This window comes from Lonchura striata, chromosome 13, assembly GCF_046129695.1.
Source record: "Lonchura striata isolate bLonStr1 chromosome 13, bLonStr1.mat, whole genome shotgun sequence".
NCBI classification, from domain to species: domain Eukaryota; kingdom Metazoa; phylum Chordata; class Aves; order Passeriformes; family Estrildidae; genus Lonchura; species Lonchura striata.
Window position 1 is genome coordinate 22,342,371 of NC_134615.1, and position 17,548 is coordinate 22,359,918.

Genomic DNA, 17,548 nt, shown 5'->3' on the forward strand with positions numbered 1-17,548 from the left:
CTCCCCTGTGCCCGCCCTGGCCCCTCGGGATGGGCGGGAATGTGGTGCCAGCCCTGCCTGCTTGGCCATGGGGTGGTGACAGGATCAATCTTTGCTCCTGGCACAGCTCAGCCAATTCCCTTGGAATCTCTGGGTGGGAAGATAAGCTGGGAGCAGCCCCGTGTTCCTGTGTCACACCAGGCAGGTGCAGCTGCCTCTTGGGGGGGCTTTTCCTTCCTTCCTCCCTTCCTCCTTCCCTTCCTCCTTCCTTTCCTCCCTCCCTGCTGCTTTTCTCCGTGCCCCAGAGCAAACAGGCCGGTCCCTGCCCAATTTGGTTAACGAGCTGGGAGATAAGCCCTGCTCCCTGATAACGAGGGACCGATGGCCAGGTAAGATACCTGGGGGGTGTTCACCTGCCAGGGGATCCCACAGGGAGCTGCAGCTCAGGGACTTTGCTCCAGGACACCCCAGGGGCTGCCAGCAGCTGGTCCCAAGCTGGGATGTGCCTGGATCCGTGCTGGGATCGCTCCCCACGGGGGCACACAGCTTGCTGCCTCTGGGCTTTGTTCCCAGTGTGGAGCACGCAGCATCTCCCAGGCCTCCCCATCGTTTTTTTCCCTGCTCCCACTCAGCAGTGCTGTGTGTTTAGCTGGGAAAAAAATCTCCTTTTCCCTCCTGTTTTTCCCTCGCTGCGTTAGCGTGGCTGAGGCACAGGGGCTCTGGCCAGCCAGGGATGCTCATCCCGCTGGAGGAGCTCTCAGCACCACAGAGCAGGGGTTCAGCCCTGTCTGTGGGGCTCCAGCACCCCACTTTTGGGTGGTTGGAGGCCACGGGGCACTGGCAGGAACTCTGGCAGCACTATTTTTGTCCCCCTGTCTGGAACGGTTTTCTCTTTATCAGCGCCTGCGTGTTTTCTCTGCTGGGGATTGATACACACAAGATGAAGTGCTCTGACATGGGAAGTGTCAGGCGAGTGCTCTTATCTCAGAGACATGGTCTCCTGACCCAAACGCTGCTGATTACCAGTGAGACGGGCAGGGGGGGCTCCGCCGGGGGGGCACCCGCAGGGGGACGTGGCCGTTGGGCTCCGCTCCCCAAAACCAGCCGGGATGGTCGGCGTGGCAGAGCAGAGGGCAGCCAGCACTGCTGGGGCTCTGCTGGGGCTTTGGGGGTGATGCTGAGGCTGGTGGAGTGGGGGAAAGTCCAGCAGGCCAGCAGCACTTTGGGAATCAGATGGGAGGTGCTGGAAATGTGGGATAATGTGAGGGTCCGACTGCCCCGCTCAGCCCCGAGGTCACTCTGGTGGTCACTCTGCTCCCCGGCTGTCCCCCGTGCTTCACAGACCCTTCCTCAGGCTCCGTTTGTGCCAGGGGATAAATCCCAAATGCTCCTCACCCTCCTCCTCCTCCCCGTGCTGAGGTGGGGCTGGTGAGGGCATGGGCAGGGGGATGCGGGGCAGGAGCTGCCAGGAATGTGGGAGATGTGGGGTGGGAGGATGCCAGGGATGCAGGGCAGGCACAGCCCGTGCCGTGCTCATTCCCAAAATCCCTTTGCAGGGATGAGATCCCAGCTGGAAACGGAGCCGGGGTGGCTTTGGGAGCACTCCGGTAGGGAGGGCAGGACAGGGAAACTGAGGCAGAGCCCGTCACCAGCACTGCTGGGGGCTGTGGCACAGGGCTGGAGGGTGGCAGGGACCAGCCTGGTGACCCCAAACCCCTCGGGGAGCCTGGGCAGCTCCCGGTGGGCAGCGAGTTCTGGCGAGGTGGCACCGACAGCTCCTTGGGGATGTGCCCCGAGCATCACCCGGCGGGCTGGGGTGGGCACAGGGGACCCGCGGGTGCCAGTGGCACCTGGGCCACGGCAGTGGCACCTCCCAGTGGCTCACCTCAGCTCACCCCGGCGCCGGGAGGATCCAGATGTCAGCCCTGCTAATAAACACATCAGATTTCCATCTCCGCAGCCATGGGATCGCTGCATCCTCCCCGCGCTCCCGGCTCCGGAGGCAATTCTGCCTTCAGCCAGCGCAGCCTCCCCCTGCCCGCGGTCCCGGGGGGCTCCAGGGGGTTCCAGGGGGTTCCTTGGCCCGCAGAGCCGGGCTGGGGATCACCCCACACCCAGCCCGGCTCGGGCTCGCTGTCCCCGCGGAGCAGCTCGGTTTTTTGGGGGGCGGCAGCGAGGGGCAAGGCAGCGCATCCATCTGGGTATTGGTTACCTGCCACCTTATCTGCGCTCCCAAAGACAAAGGCACAGTTAAAACATTTTTTCGAGCAGCCTTCATAGCGTATTCACGTGTTATCTAACCCATTAAAGCAGAGCCTTATCAGATCATCGAAGCCATTAAGCCCTGAAGCTGCTGCGGGGATGGGAAGCGCTCCTTCCGCTCCGGGACCCCCGGGAAGGGGCTGGATCCCCCTCGGGACCCCCGGGAAGGGGCTGGATCCCCCCTCGGGACCCCCGGGAAGGGGCTGGATCCCCCCTCAGGACCCCCGGGAAGGGGCTGGATCCCCTCGGGAAAGGGCTGGATCCCTCTCAGGACCCCCAGGAAGGGGCTGGGTTCCCCTCAGGACCCCCGGGAAGGGGCTGGATCCCTCTCAGGACCTCCGGGAAGGGGCTGGATCCCCCTCGGGACCCCCAGGAAGGGGCTGGATCCCTCTCAGGACCCCCAAGAAGGGGCTGGATCCCTCTCAGGACCCCCAAGAAGGGTCTGGATCCCCTCGGGACAGGGCTGGATCCCCCTCGGGACCCCCGGGAAGGGGCTGGATCCCCTCGGGACCCCCAAGAAGGGGCTGGATCCCCTCAGGACCCCCGGGAAGGGGCTGGGTCCCCCTGGGAAGGGTCTGGATCCCCTCGGGAAAGGGCTGGATCCCTCTCAGGACCCCCGGGAAGGGGCTGGATCCCCCTCGGGACCCCCGGGAAGGGGCTGGGTCCCCCCGGGAAGGGTCTGGATCCCCTCGGGTCCCCCAGCAGCAGCTCCCGGCTCCAGCCAGGTGTTGGTGCCCCCCGGGATTTGGGGTGCGGCCGGCCGGGGGGGTTTGGGGGCACACCCCGCTGATGCTGTGCGTGTCTCCCCGCAGATGAGCTGGCTCTGGAGGTGCAGGATGGGCAGAGAAGGGTCCGGACCCGGCGGAGCCTCCCCGAGGGCTTCTCCTGGGGCCCCTTCCCAGGCAGCATCCACAGCGAGCCGGCATCGCCGGGGCACGGCCACACGGTAAGGAGGAAACAAATCCTTTGGGAAGAGGGAATCTCCTGGTGTCGGTGCCCAGGAGGATTCCCTGCCAGCCCAGAGCGTTCCCACAGGCAGGACAGGACAGGACAGGCCAGGAGGTTGCTGTCCCCTCTGCACTGGCTGCTTGGTGGCACCTGTCTCCTCCCGGAGGAGATGGGATCTGGCTTTCCCAGCCCACATTTGCTCCCTGGGGACTCTGGTGGTGCCTGGAAAGCACATCAGCCATGGGGAAGGGGCAGGAGAGGAGCCCTGAGGGGACAGCGGGGGCTGCTGGCTGTCGGTGGCCATTGGTGGCATCACGGGGGAGCAGCAGAGGGAGGTGTCCATCAGTGAGACTCGGGGTGATTTTAGGCTCTGGATCCTCCATCCCAGCCACGTCCTTCCCTCCACACCCCCCCAGAGCCACACACAGGCAGCTCCAGCCCAGGATCCTCAAGCCCTGGCTCCATCCCCACCTCTTCCTCCTCCTCCTCCTCCTCTCTCCTTTGCTCATTTTTTTTTCTTTTTTTTTTTTTTTTTAAGCTCAGGCCCGTTTATCTTTGCTGAATTAAATCCTTGATTAACCCTTATCTGCCCAGTTTGGCTCCCCTATCTCCCGCTTGGCGCCGTGTGTCCAGACACCCGGTACAGGATGATTGATTTCCCCAAGATACGCGCAGCTTTTTTTTTCCTGATACTTCATTTATTGTCTAAATATTTTTGCTCCCATTTCAGCAGCTCCCTTATCGAGCCTGGCTGATGATTCCCAGCCCTGCTCTCCTCTGCCACTCTCCTCCCTCCCTATCTCTGCTCGGGGAAGGGAGGAAGGAATTGCAGCCCCATCCCTGATAGGGGCTGTCACCCTCAGGTCCTTTCCTCTTTGCTGTTGGCAGTGCTGGGAGGGGTGCAGGGGATCTCCCCCAAATCCTGCCCGGCTCTGCTCTTCATCTCCACGTGGGAGATGATCCCAATTTGGGGTTTTGATGGGAGCTGGAGCGCTGGGTGGGTTTGATATTCCGTGGTGGGGAGCACCATGAAGTGCTGAGGGAGAAGGAGAAGGAACAGGAGGGAAAAGAGAAGGAGGAGGAGGAGGAGAAAAGAAGGAACAGGGGGGAAAAGAGGAGGAGGAGGAGGAGAAAAGAAGGAACAGGAGGGAAAAGAGGAGGAGGAGGAGGAGAAAAGAAGGAACAGGAGGGAAAAGAGAAGGAGGAGGAGGAAGAGAAAAGAAGGAACAGGGGGGAAAAGAGGAGGAGGAGGAGGAGAAAAGAAGGAACAGGAGGGAAAAGAGGAGGAGGAGGAAGATGCCTACACAATCCCACAGTGTTCCCCAAAAAGATCCTTGCTGGGGAGGGGGTGGAAAGGCTCTGGCAGGCAGCTGAGAGTGCCAGGGGAGGTGAAGCCCCCGTGGGAGCGTGCCCGAGCCCAGGGGTGCCCGTGTCCCCCGGTGGGTGCGGGGCAGGTCGGGTTTTGGTGGCTCCCGATGGTCATCGAGGCACAGCCGCCGCTTTGTTCCGCAGAACAAGGGAGGCTTCGTGCCAGGCTGGGCACCCCGGGGTGCTGCGGGCACCTTGGGGTCGTGGGGAGCCGGGCTGGGCACCCTGGGGTGCCGCAGGGTCCTGCAGCACAGGCAGCCCCCCCATTCCTCGGGATTCCCAAGGGATGCTCCTGTGCCCGGCTGGCAGCAGCAGGGCCCGGCCCTGGGGGTGCCAAAGCCCCCCGTGCCCAGGGAGGGGGTCCTGCCACCACCGTGAGAGGGGCACACGGCTGTGCCGGCGTGTCACTGACACACACGTGTGTCAGTGTGTCACGCTGTGCGTCACTGTCACACTGTGTGTCACACCCGTGTGCCAGTGTGTCACACTGTGTGTCACTGTCACACGTGTGCCAGTGTGTCACGCCCGTGTGCCAGTGTCACACCTGTGTGCCAGTGTCACACACGTGTACCAGGCTCACACCTGTGTGCCAGTGTCACACACATGTGCCAGTGTGTCACACCTGAGTGTCAGACCTGTGCCAGTGTGTGACACCCACGTGCCAGTGTCACACCTGTGTGTCAGACCTGTGCCAGTGTGTGACACCGATGTGCCAGTGTCACACACATGTGCTAGTATGTCAAACATAGATGCCAGTGTCACACACATGTGCCAGTGTGTCACACCTGTGCCGTGTCCCATCCCTGAGCCGTGTCACACCCCTGTGCCAGTGTCCCACCCCTGTGCCATGTACCACCCCTGTGCCGTGTCCCACCCTGTGCCGTGTCCCACCCTGTGCCATGTCCCACCCTGTGCCAGGGCATTTTCCCGCTGCCCGCTCTCTGCTCCTGGCCGTGCCGAGGCCCCGGCTGGCTGTGCCTGCCAGGCTGCCCTGCAGGGCTGGAACCTTGGGCTGGATAATTAGATTTCATTTCGTTACTGCAGCAGCCATCGCAGCAGCAGGGAGATTAATTTCCCCCCCCCCCCGTGCTCATTAATATTCATTAGAATGCGGGAGGCTGAGCTGGGCAGGAGCTGAGCAGGGAGGGCTGGGACCCCCCGGCAGCCCCTCGGTGTGACCCCAGCCCGTTTTGGGGAGCACTGACCCCTCTATCAGCCCTTCGGTGTGACCCCAGCCCCTTTTGGGGAGCACTGACCCCCCTGGCAGCCCCTCGGTGTGACCCCAGCCCATTTTGGGGAGCACTGACCCCCCTGGCAGCCCCTCGGTGTGACCCCAGCCCCTTTTGGGGAGCACTGACCCCCCTGGCAGCTCCTCAGTGTGACCCCAGCCCATTTTGGGGAGCACTGACCCCCCTGGCAGCCCCTCGGTGTGACCCCAGCCCATTTTGGGGAGCCTGTGATCCCCCTGGCAGCTCCTCAGTGTGACCCCGGTGCTGACCCCTGTCCCTGCCCCACAGACCCCCCCCCTGACGCTGGTGCTGGGGGACGAGAGCTGCTGGCTGTCCCTGGTGCCCCTGGTGCCCGCAGAGCCCGATGCCAACGCCGTCATCTACAGCAAGGGTTGGTGCTGGGGGCAGCGGGGCGGGGAGGGTCCCCAGCCGGGTCCCCTGTCCCACTGCTGCCCCTCCCTGGGCTTGTCCCTGTCCCCGCTTCCCTGGGGAGGAGCCCGGCAGGGATGGGAGCAGGGATGGTGTAAGGGTGGTGTAAGGATGGGCACAGGGATGGGAGCAGGGATGGTGTAAGGGTGGTGTAGGGGTGGTGTAAGGGTGGGCACAGGGATGGGAGCAGGGATGGTGTAAGGGTGGTGTAAGGATGGGAGCAGGGATGGTGTAAGGGTGGTGTAAGGATGGGCACAAAGGTTCAGGGATGGGCTCAAGGATTGGCAGAGGGGTGAGTGCAGAGATGGGTGTAAGGAGGGATGGATGCAGGGATGGGCACAGGAATGTCCCAGGATGGGTGCAGAGATCCAGCAGGGATGGGCACTGGGATATCGCAGGGATGGATGCAGGAATGGGCACAGGGATGGATGCAGGGATGGGCACAGTGATATTGCAGGGATGGGCAAAGGGATGTCCCGGGATGTCCCAGGGATCCCGCAGGGATGGGCACAGGGATGTCCCGGGATGTCCCAGGGATCCCGCAGGGATGGGCACTGGGATAAGTGCACAGACGGGCACGGGCCCAGCGCGGGCACACAGCGCCATCTCCAGGCCACGGCAGGAGGCGGCGGCCGGGACCGCGGGGCCGGGCCGGGCACGGCGGAACCCAGCGGGGCAGGACGGGACCCAGGACGGGACCCAGCGGGGCAGGATGGGATCCAGCAGGGGCAGGACAGGACCCAGGACAGCATCCAGAGGGGCAGGACGGGACCCAGGATGGGACCCAGAGGGGCAGGACGGGACCCAGGATGGGATCCAGAGGGGCAGGACGGGACCCAGGACGGGATCCAGCGGGGTAGGACGGGATCCAGTGGGGCAGAACGGGACCCAGGATGGGACCCAGAGGGGCAGGACGGGATCCAGTGGGGCAGAACGGGACCCAGGATGGGACCCAGAGGGGCAGGACAGGATCCAGAGGAGCAGGACAGGACCCAGGACGGGATCCAGAGGGGCAGGACGGGACCCAGGATGGGATCCAGCGGGGTAGGACAGGATCCAGCAGGGGCAGGACGGGATATAGCGGGGATAGGACAGGACCCAGCGGGGCAGGACGGGACCCAATACGGGATCTAGCAGGGGCAGGACAGGATCCAGAAGGGGCAGGACGGGATCCAGAGGGGCAGGACAGGATCCAGAGGGGCAGGACGGCACCCAGGACAGGATCCAGAGGGGCAGGACAGGACCCAGGACAGGATCCAGAGGGGCAGGACGGGACCCAGCAGTCCCTGCTCACCGCCGTCCCTTCCCAGAGGAAGGCCTGTGGTGCCGCACGGCGCGCGCGCTGCGGGAGGACGAGCCCCTGAGCGCCTTGGTGGTGGCAGAGCCAGCAGCTGTCCCCAAGCCCGGGGTGAAGGCAGAGCCCGGCGAGTCCCCGTACCCGGCAGCACTGCACTCGGACATCCAGCTGCTGCCACAGCAGGCTGGCATGGCCGCCATCCTGGCCACTGCCGTGGTCAACAGTGAGTCTGGGGACACGGGGAGGGACACACGGAGGGACACATAGGGAGGGACATGCAGGGAGGGACACGGGGAAGGACACGGGGAGGGACACAGGGAGGGACATGCATGGAGGGACACACGGGAAGGGACATGGAGGGAGGGACACGGATGAGGGACATGCATGGAGGGATGGACACACAGGGAGGAACATGTATGGAGGGACACAGATGAGGGACATGCATGGAGGGACACGTGGGAAGAGACACAGAAAGGGACACACAGGAAGGGACATGGAGGGAGGGACACATGGGGAGGGACACACGGATGAGGGACATGCAGGGAGGGACACATGGGAATGGACACAGAGAAAGGGACACACGGGAAGAGACATGTATGGAGGGACACACAGGGAGGGACACATGGGGAGGGACACACAGGAAGGGACATGGAGGGAGGAACACACTGAGAGGAACATGTATGGAGGGACACACAGATGAGGGACATGCAGGGAGGGACATGTGGGGAGGGACACATGGGGAAAGACACGCATGGAGGGACACAGGAGGGACACGCAGGGAAGAGACATGCATGGAAGGACATATAGATGAGGGACACGCAGGGAGGGACATGCATGGAAGGACATATAGATGAGGGACACACAGGGAGGGACATGTGGGGAGGGACATGTGGGGAAGGACATATAGATGAGGGACACGCAGGGAGGGACACACAGGGAGGGACACACAGCACCACAGCCCTGCCAGGCCCCCGCAGGCTGTCCCACAGCGGTGTCCCCGTGCCTGCCTCTCCACAGAGGACGTGTTCCCCTGCAAGGACTGCGGGATCTGGTACCGCAGCGAGCGCAACCTCCAGGCCCACCTGATGTACTACTGCGCCAGCCGGCAGAGCGCCGGCGCCGGCTCCCCGGCCCTGGACGAGAAGCCCAAGGAGACGTATCCCAACGAGAGGGTCTGCCCCTTCCCACAGTGCAAGAAGAGCTGTCCCAGTGCCAGCTCCCTGGAGATCCACATGCGGAGCCACAGCGGTATGGCACGGCACGGCACGGCATGGCAGCCCTAGTCTGGAGGCTTTGGGGAGGTGTCGGAATCTGTGGTGTGGATGATTCTGAGATTGTAGAAAGTCTCTGTCTGTCAGCCCCCTGCCAAAGCAGAAGCCAGAATTGGTCTGTGCTGGTTTCCAGGTTGTTTATTCTGTTTATCTCTCACATGTTCTGCTGCCCTGCCCAGCTCTGTCCTGCAGGGCAGCGTGTGGGGCTCTGCCCTCAGTGGGATGTGACAAACATTAAATACCAGAAACTCCCTGGGCTGGATTTACAAGAACGTGCCAATATCTGTCACCTACGTTGGACAGTGTGTCCCCAGCCTGAACCAACAGAAAAATGCCAACATCACAGTGAGACATGGAGGGCATGAAGAAGGAGAAAAAGGACAAGGCACACCCAATTTCCTCCATCTTGTCCCCTTTGGACCCCTCATCTAGAATCCTAAAATTTTACTTTTGCACCCATGCCACACTTAATTATTACTGATATCAAACCCTCAGAGCTGGTAATTGATCCTGTAAGATTGCTAACTCTTTTCCATGGCCAGAGATCACAGCCAGTGTCTCTGGGGCTCTGTCCAGGGGGGTTCTGACCCCCTGGCAGCTCTGGGGAGCCCTGCATTCCCCCAGGGGGGCAGCGTGGTGAGCGGCCAGAGGAGGCTGAGCCCGGCTGAGCTGCTGCAGGGGCAGGGAGGCTGCAGGGCTGGAGCGCTCCGAGCACTGGGATGAGCCTCTCCCCAGCTGGGTCACTGCTTTGGCACGGCTCACTTGTGGGTCTTCCCCTGCGGGAACTCAAAATGTCCCTCAGACATTTTTGGAAGTTCCAAGTCCAAAGCGTTTAAAACCCTAGCAGGCAGCTGAAAGCAGCTATAATTTTGAGTTTAAACCATAGAATGATTTATCAACCTTACAAGAAGAACGAAAAGTCACAAAAGTTTAAATATTATAATAGAAATAGTCACAAAATTAAAAAAAAAAAAAAATAGTGCTATACAGGGGGGTTTTAATGCTTATCCAGCAGGGTTTTAGTTTTATACATGGGGGTCAAAAGTTTCAAAATAGAAAGATTTTAGCCAGTCCTGTCCTTCCTCTTTCTTCTTCCTTACCTCCATGTTTTTAGTAATGTTAACATTCACAAATTAATTTAAAATTTAAAAAAACACCATTTAATATAAATAATAAATATTAAAGAAAAACTATAGACATATAACACGTAATATACCATATAAAAAAATAACAGCAACCAAAAGCAGAAACAAAAAAAAAGAAAAAAACAGCACACAAAAAAGATGTCAAAGGCGTGTGTACCTGAACCACAGCAGCCCAAAAAAAACAATCTTTTAGGTAACTTGCAATAAACAACCGTAAAACCAAGCAACAAGAAACTGCCAAGCCTTTCTTTAGAAGCATAAGCTAGAAGTTTTTCACAACCATAAAACCAAACAACAAGAAACTGCCAAGCCTTTCTTTAGAAGCATAAGCTAGAAGTTTTTCCTAAAGTAGTCTTCAACATTCCCCCATCTCAGAGCCGTAGAGACAGAGGGAGCTGGCGCTGTGGGCGTCCCCACAGTCCCTGTCCCCCTCCCCTGAGCGCTGAGTGTCCGTCTGTCCGGCAGGAGAGCGGCCGTTCGTCTGCCTGATCTGCCTGTCCGCCTTCACCACCAAGGCCAACTGCGAGCGGCACCTCAAGGTGCACACGGACACCCTGAACGGTGAGTGTGGCCCGGGGACAGCCCTGTCCCCTCCCAGGGATGGGCGCTGTCCTTCCTGCTCAGCCCGCTGCTCTGTCCCCCCCCAGGTGTCTGCCACAGCTGCGGCTTCATCTCCACCACGAGGGACATCCTGTACAGCCACCTGGTCACCAACCACATGATCTGCCAGCCGGGCTCCAAGGGTGAGGTGTTCTCGCCTGGATCGGCCCTTCCCGCTGCCAAACCCCTCGCTCCTGGTGAGTGCTGGCGCTGCGGCCGCGGGGGACACACGCGGGATGGCATTGTCACCGAGGGATTGTCCCCAGCTGGGTCTGGTGGTGGCAAGGGAGGTGGGGATGGGTCAGTGGCCCTGTGCCAGGGGTGTTGGGAAGAGGACACGGCAAGGATCTCTCTGCCAGGACGTGTGGGACAGGGAACGGGGTGAGGATCCTGCCCTGGGGGTGTCAGTAACGGGGGGGACAGGGCAGCATCCCTGTGCCAGTGTTCCCGGTGATGATCATCCCTGTGCCAGTGATGTCGGTGCTGGTCATCTCTGTGCCAATGTTCCCGGTGATGCCGGTGCTGATCATCCCTGTCCAGTGTTCCCGGTGATGCCGGTGCTGATCATCCCTGTCCAGTGTTCCCGGTGATGCCGGTGCTGATCAGCCCCGTGCCGGTGTTCCCGGTGATGCCGGTGCTGATCGCCCCCGTGCCGGTGTTCCTGGTGATGCCGGTGCTGATCATCCCTGTGCCGGTGATGCCGGTGTTGATCAGCCCCGTGCTGGTGTTCCCGGTGATGCCGGTGCTGATCGCCCCCGTGCCGGGGCTGCCGGTGACGCTGTCACCTCTGTCCCCCCGCAGGGCTGAGCCAGCCAAACAACGCGTCCCTGCGGAAGTGCAGCCTGAGCGCGTTCCTGCCCGAGGCGCTGCCAGCCCTGCCGCAGCACATGGTGCTGCCCGGCCCCGACACCGCACCGGCACCGGCACCGCCCGCCTCGCCCCCCGACCCCAGGGCTGGCAAACTCTCACCCCCAGCCCAGCCACAGAACGGGGAAGGGCCTTCATCAGCATCCTCCTCCTCCTCCACGTCCGGCGAGCCCGTGCGCGTCAAGGAGGAGCCGGCCGGCAGCCCGGCCAGCGAGGCGGAGGCGCCGAGGAGCGGGGAGGGGGCCGGCAGCCCCGAGGCCGGCTCCCGGACCTCGTCCCCCCGCAGCCTGTCCTCGGCCAAGGTCAAGTCGGAGCTCGCCAGCCCCACGCCGGGCTCCAGCCCCGTGCCCAGCGAGCCGGGCACGGGCACGGCCGGCGGCACCGTCTTCCTCCCGCAGTACGTGTTCGGCCACGAGGCCACGGTGGTGCCGCAGGCCTCGGAGATCCTGGCGAAGATGTCGGAGCTGGTGCACAGCCGGCTGAAGCAGGGCCACGGCGGCGCGGTGCCGCCCGCCATCTACGCGGGCACGCCAGTGCCCAAGGGGGCCACCTGCTTCGAGTGTGAGATCACCTTCAACAACATCAACAACTACTACGTGCACAAGCGCCTGTACTGCTCCAGCCGGCACCTGGCCGAGGACAGCCCCCCCGGGACACGCAAGCTCAAAGCCACCCCCGGGGCACCCAAGGGTCCCCTCGCCCCGGGCACGCTGCTCTCCCCTCCGGCGGGCAACGGGCAGGGCCCGGCGGCGGGGGACGGGGACGCCGGCCGCGATGCCACCCCGCCGGGCACCGCGCCGGAGGGCAAGGCGGAAGAGGGGGGCACCAAAGCGGGGTCCCCCGAGGCGGAGGGGGGCTCGGGGCGGTGCAGCGAGGACAGCCAGAGCCCGGTCAGCTCGGCGGGGGACGAGGGGGACGAGGACCCCAGCAAGACGCTGTGCGAGGCGTGCAACATCCGCTTCAGCCGCCACGAGACCTACGTGGTGCACAAGCGCTTCTACTGCGCCTCCCGGCACGACCCTCCGCTGCGCCGCCCCGCCGGCCCCAAGGCGCCCTTCGTGCCGCAGCCGCTGCGCACCCGCAAGCGCCGCAGGCTCTACGAGATCCACGGCGCCGCACGCCGCCCCGCCGAGCCCCCGCCGCCCACCGAGCCCCCGCCCGCCGAGCCGCCCGTCCCCGAGCCCCGCGCCAGCCCCGACGCCGAGGGTCCCATCGACCTGAGCAAGAAGCCGCGGTGGCAGAGCGAGCCGCCACCGGCACCGCCACCGGCACCGCTGCTGCCCCTGGCCGACTACCACGAGTGCACGGCGTGCCGCATCAGCTTCAACAGCCTGGACGCGTACCTGGCGCACAAGAAGTACCAGTGCCCGGCCACACCGCTGCAGCCCCGCACGCTGGAGCACCTGCAGAAGATGAAGGGCGCCGTGGCCACCCCGCTCAAGGGCCGGCGCAGCCCCGGCAGCCCCGGCGAGGGGGACCCCGAAAGCGGCGTGCGGCTCAGGGCGACCCCGGCGGGGAGCCCCGGCGTGCCCTACCCCGGGGCGGACTCGCTGCAGCGTCACCCCAAGGGTTCCCTGCCACCGCCGGGGGCCAAGGGTCCCCTCTCCGCCTGTCCCTACTGTCCCCTCAACGGGGCCATCAAGGGCGACCTCCTGGAGCACTTCCGAAACGCCCACGGGCTCTTCGTGGCCAAGCCGCCGGTGGTGCCGGGGCTGCCGGACGCGCCGGCCCCCGGTGCCAGCAGGACGCCCGAGCCCCCGCTGCCCGCGGCGTCCCCTCCGCGCCCGCCCGGCCCCCGCCTCCGCCGGGACAGCCTGACCGCCAAGGAGGGCCGGGACAGCCCCCGGCCCCCCGGCTCGCCCGGCTCGCCCGCAGCCCCCGAGGCGCTGCGGGAAGCCGCCCGCAAGCCCCCCACGCCCCCCGCCTACACGGACAGGGGGGTGCAGACCTCGCCGGGCAAGGCTGCGCCCGCCGCGGTGCCCAACGGCAACCACAGGTACTGTCGCCTCTGCAACATCAAGTTCAGCAGCCTGTCCACCTTCATCGCCCACAAGAAGTATTACTGCTCCTCCCACGCCGCCGAGCACGTCAAGTAACCCCCAATCCCCCCCCGCCCAGAGCCCCCCACCGCCGCTCGGGGGGCTGCAGGGGATGGGGATGGAACCGGTGCCTGGCACCCGCCCTGTGCAGGGGTCGGGGTGACGGAGGAGCCCCCCACACACACACGGGAGGCTCCACCGGGGCAGCTGTGGCACCTGGAGCCCCAAAGTTCACCCAGGTTGGGGGGGTGAGGACACTGGAGGTGGGGGTTGCCCCCCACCTGTGCCCTAGGGGGAAACTGAGGCAGGAGGACTGTGCATGACCCTGCCCTGGGGGCTGTTTCCCGTAGACACTACGGGGCTGGGGTGGGGGTGTGGGGGGCACGGGCTTGGCCCCGGCACCCCAGGGAATCTGGGGGTGTCCCCACCGCAGAGCGGACCCTGCAGGGAGGCAGGATGGAGCTGCCCCGAGAACTGTGTGTATAAGTGTGTACAGAAATAAATATGTCTGCTAAACACCTGTGTGGGGTGGGGGACACTGCGGGGGCTGGCACGGCCACCAACAGCACCCCGAGGGGCCGGGCCATGGGGACATGGCGGGGTGACAGCAGGGGCGGGGCATGACATCCCCACGCTGTCCCCCACACACCTCTGTGCTCAGATGGGGCTCAGCTGGTGCTGATGGCTCATTAATTACCCAGCTAATTAAATGCCGGGTGGGGCTCAGGTCTCTGCCCCAGGAGCAGCCCCTGGGGTGCAGCTCCAGACTCTGCTGTGATGCCCAGGTGAGTGTGGCTCGGGTCAGGTGTCCCCCACAGTGTGACACTTAAGGGAGGATGGCCCTAAGGACCCCCCGAGCATGGCTTGTCACCTCTCCACAGCCCATCCCAGTATTCCCAGTCCAGCACAGGCGGGCAGTTCCCCTCTCTGGCAGGGCTGGAGCTTCAGGATCTTTCTGGGGACACTCAGGGACAGTCCCCAAGGGCCAGGTCACTGGAGCCCAGTGTCCCCAGCTCTGTTTCCCAGCTGGTATCCCTGGAGCTGCCAGGCCCTTGGGATGCCCCTGGACCTGGCCAGGCCAGCAGCAGCACCGGGGGTTGTGCAAGGCTGGGGTGGGCACAGTGCCCCTGCCCAGGGCTGCCAACGGGGCTGGGAACCCCAGGGACCAGAACACCCCCCCATGTCCCTCTGTGCCAGCCCTGCACAAGGAACAGGGAGATCTTTCATCCCTCTAAAGGGAGCAAGGACAGGCGTGGTGCCCACTGCCACAGGCCAGGGGCTTTGGGGTTTGCCCCATCACTGTACTGTGGGTGTCTGCAGTGCCAGGGGAGTCTCAGCTCTGTGCCAGGGGGTGGGAGCCAGGCTCTGGTGCCAGGGAGGAGGAGGAGGATGAAGGCAGCAGCGCCCCTGGGGAAGCACTTGCAACAGGCTCCTTCCTTGTACATCTTGCACCACCAGCTCAGGGTGCCAAGCAGTGCAAGGGCTGAATGCCCTGCATGTCCCCCCCCGCACCAAAGATGACACAAAACACAGCTGAATTACAGAGAACTTTACTTAAATAAATATATTTACAGAGCAGCAGCTATTCCAGAGCAGCTTTGGCCACACTCAGCCAGCAGAGTGCAGGAGAGGCTGTGCCAGGCACCGCGGCAGCCTCTGCCCAGGCATTGACCTAGCGGGGTGCTGGGACCCCCCGAGGGTCGGGGGGGACAGCAGAGGGGACAGGCCAGGCCAGCCAGCCTCACTGCGACATCTTCTTGTAGGGCAGGGCGGGGAGGCTGCGGGGCAGGAGGCTCTGGAGGGGCAGCGGGCTCTTCTCCTCCTCCTTCTGCTCCTCCTCGGTGGCATCCAGCAGCTGCTGCATGTAGCACGAGGTGCCCAGCAGGACGTGGCCCGTGGCCTGCATGCTGAGCAGCGCCCAGCGCAGGGCTTCCCTGGGCAGGGAGAGAGGGGTCAGCGTGCCACGGGGGGGGTGGCAGCGTCCCCAGAGCGTCCCCAGAGCGTCCCCAGCTCCCCCGGCACTCACTTGACCAGGCGCCGGGCGCCGTGGCAGCGCAGGTCGTAGGACATGGTGTAGGTGCCATAGAGGGTGGCTTTGACGTTGAGGCAGCCCAGGTCCTTGGGGTGGGTCTTGTACAGGTCAAAAGTGACGCAGGCGACGTCGATCCTGCGCGGGGGCTTGCGGGACAGGCTGGCCTGGTAGCCACGCATCTGCAGGAGCGGCACCGGCGTCGCCCACCAGCCTCCCCGGCCCAGCGCGGGCCACGGGGGACAAAGCAGCCTCTCGGGGGGCAGCCGGGGGGTGGACTTGGGGTTTGTCACCCGTGGGGGCAGTCCTGAGGTGAGTTTGGGGTGTGTAACCCATGGGGTCAGTCCTGGGGTGAGTTTGGGGTGTGTAACCCATGGGGTCAGTCCTGGGGTGAGTTTGGGGTGTGTAACCCATGGGGTCAGTCCTGGGGTGGGTCTGGGGTGTGTAACCCATGAGGTCAGTCGTGGGGTAGGTTTGGGGTCCATCACCTACAGGGTCAGTCGTGGGGCAGGTTTGGGGTTTGTCACCCATGGGGTTAGTCCTGGGATGGGTTTGGGGTTTGTCACTTGTGAGTCAGTTGAGGTAGGTTGGGATTTGTCACCTACAGGGTCAGTCGTGGGGCAGGTTTGGGGTTTGTCACCCATGGGGTTAGTCCTGGGATGGGTTTGGGGTTTGTCACTTGTGAGTCAGTTGAGGTAGGTTGGGATTTGTCACCTACAGGGTCAGTCGTGGGGCAGGTTTGGGGTTTCTCACCCACGGGGTCAGTCATGGGGTGGGTTCATCACCAGCAGGGTCAGTCCTGGGGCAAATTTGGAGCCCATCACCTGAACCCCCCAGGGGTCCCCTCACCTTGGGCGCAGTCCAGCTCTGCCCCTTGCTCAGGGCCATCAGGGCCGTGCCCTCCTCCAGCGTGCGGAAGAAGGACTCGGTCTCCACCGCCGTGCCATCCTCATCCAGCACCAGCGCGATGGGCACGGGCAGCGCCAGGGCGCTCTGAGCCTGCAGCGAGGGGGGCTGGGGGTCAGCGGGGCTGGGGGTCAGCGGGGCTGGGGGTCAGCGGGGCTGGGGCAGGCCTCGGACAGACAGCCAGCCAGAGCCCGGACAGACAGCCGGGGGCAGGCAGACCTGGCGCAGCAGCTCGGCGAGGCTCGGGGCCGTGACGCCCTTGCGCAGGCTGCGGTCCCAGCTGCAGACTCGGAAGGGTCGGGGCCGTGGGGCCGGGCCGGCCAGCAGCTGCTGGGTCACGGAGGCACTGGCCGAGACACATCTGGGGAGGGGACACGGGGATTGCAGGGATCGGGGGGTTCTGCCAGCCAGCAGAACCCCCCGGCAGTGCCAGCAGCTCAGCGGGGATGTCCCCCGCGCTGGGGACACGGCACTTACTTGGACACGGGGGCAGCCAGGCGCTGGCTCAGGGATTTGGCGTATTCCATGGTCCAGGAGCAGCCTGCGGGAGGAAGGAAGGACAGTGGCTCTGTCAGCTCTGGAGATGTTGCCACCAGCACGTCCAAGTCCGCTCCTGGGGATTTCCAAGCTCCTGTGCGCTCCAGGAGATGTCCCCGCTGGCAATCCCGGTGACAAAACTGAGCCTGAGCTCTGTCCCACTGCCTTTACAGGGGCTGCTCCTGCCCTTTGGCCAGGGCCAGAGTCCCCTGCCAGCAGGGCTCTTGCGTAAAGAGCCTGAGTCAGCGCTGGGGCAAAGGCGAGACAGCAGCGCTGGGCTCCGGCCGGGCTTGGGGACACCCACGGGACACCCACAGGAGCACCCACAGGGCATCTCCAGCCAGGAGCTCGTGGGGATCCCGTGGAGCTTCCCCGTCCCTCACCTGCAGGGAGCGGCAGCTCTGCTGCGGAGGGTCCAGCCCGCCCGCCTCACCTGCCCTGATGTACCTGCGGCACAGGCTCCACCCCGGCCGCGCCCCCTGCCCGCCCACCCCGCCGGGAAACAGAGATGTTCCCGAGTGGCAGTTCCCACTGGTGTCCATCCGTGCACAGAGATATTCCCGAGTGGCAGTTCCCACTGGTGTCCATCCATCACAGAGATGTTCCCGAGTGGCAGTTCCCACTGGTGTCCATCCCTGCAGA

General features: G+C 63.9%; 2 protein-coding genes across 2 annotated transcripts in view; one reads left to right on the forward strand and one right to left on the reverse strand.

The window, feature by feature from the left end:
- The window catches only part of ZFPM1 (zinc finger protein, FOG family member 1), a 38,222-nt gene extending 24,731 nt beyond the window's left edge, over nt 1-13,491 (forward strand). The window contains exons 4-10 of the mRNA XM_077786392.1: nt 3,054-3,187; nt 6,075-6,177; nt 7,526-7,735; nt 8,530-8,760; nt 10,394-10,489; nt 10,576-10,725; nt 11,330-13,491. Coding sequence (XP_077642518.1) covers nt 3,054-3,187; nt 6,075-6,177; nt 7,526-7,735; nt 8,530-8,760; nt 10,394-10,489; nt 10,576-10,725; nt 11,330-13,491 — 3,086 coding nt within the window. The remainder of the gene's footprint in view (nt 1-3,053; nt 3,188-6,074; nt 6,178-7,525; nt 7,736-8,529; nt 8,761-10,393; nt 10,490-10,575; nt 10,726-11,329) is intronic.
- Nucleotides 13,492-14,968: 1,477 nt separating this feature from the next.
- On the reverse strand, nt 14,969-17,300 carry CIDEC (cell death inducing DFFA like effector c). The gene is made up of 6 exons (XM_021526998.2): nt 17,290-17,300; nt 16,847-16,910; nt 16,589-16,730; nt 16,313-16,462; nt 15,461-15,645; nt 14,969-15,368 (listed from the first exon to the last, which is right to left on the reverse strand). The coding sequence occupies exons 2-6, from the start codon at nt 16,894-16,896 to the stop codon at nt 15,176-15,178; spliced, it is 720 nt and encodes a 239-aa protein (XP_021382673.2). The 5' UTR covers nt 16,897-16,910; nt 17,290-17,300; the 3' UTR covers nt 14,969-15,175.
- Nucleotides 17,301-17,548: the final 248 nt, after the last annotated feature.

What these genes read in the sequence shown, in the direction of transcription:
- CIDEC (XM_021526998.2), bottom strand. Translation starts at nt 16,896, where the DNA reads ATGGAATACGCCAAATCCCTGAGCCAGCGCCTGGCTGCCCCCGTGTCC. An exon ending in CTGGCTGCCCCCGTGTCCAA is followed by an intron (nt 16,731 to 16,846) that starts GTAAGTGCCGTG and finishes TCCCCTCCCCAG; the next exon opens with ATGTGTCTCGGCCAGTGCCT. An exon ending in AGAGCTGGACTGCGCCCAAG is followed by an intron (nt 15,646 to 16,312) that starts GTGAGGGGACCC and finishes CCGCTCCTGCAG; the next exon opens with ATGCGTGGCTACCAGGCCAG.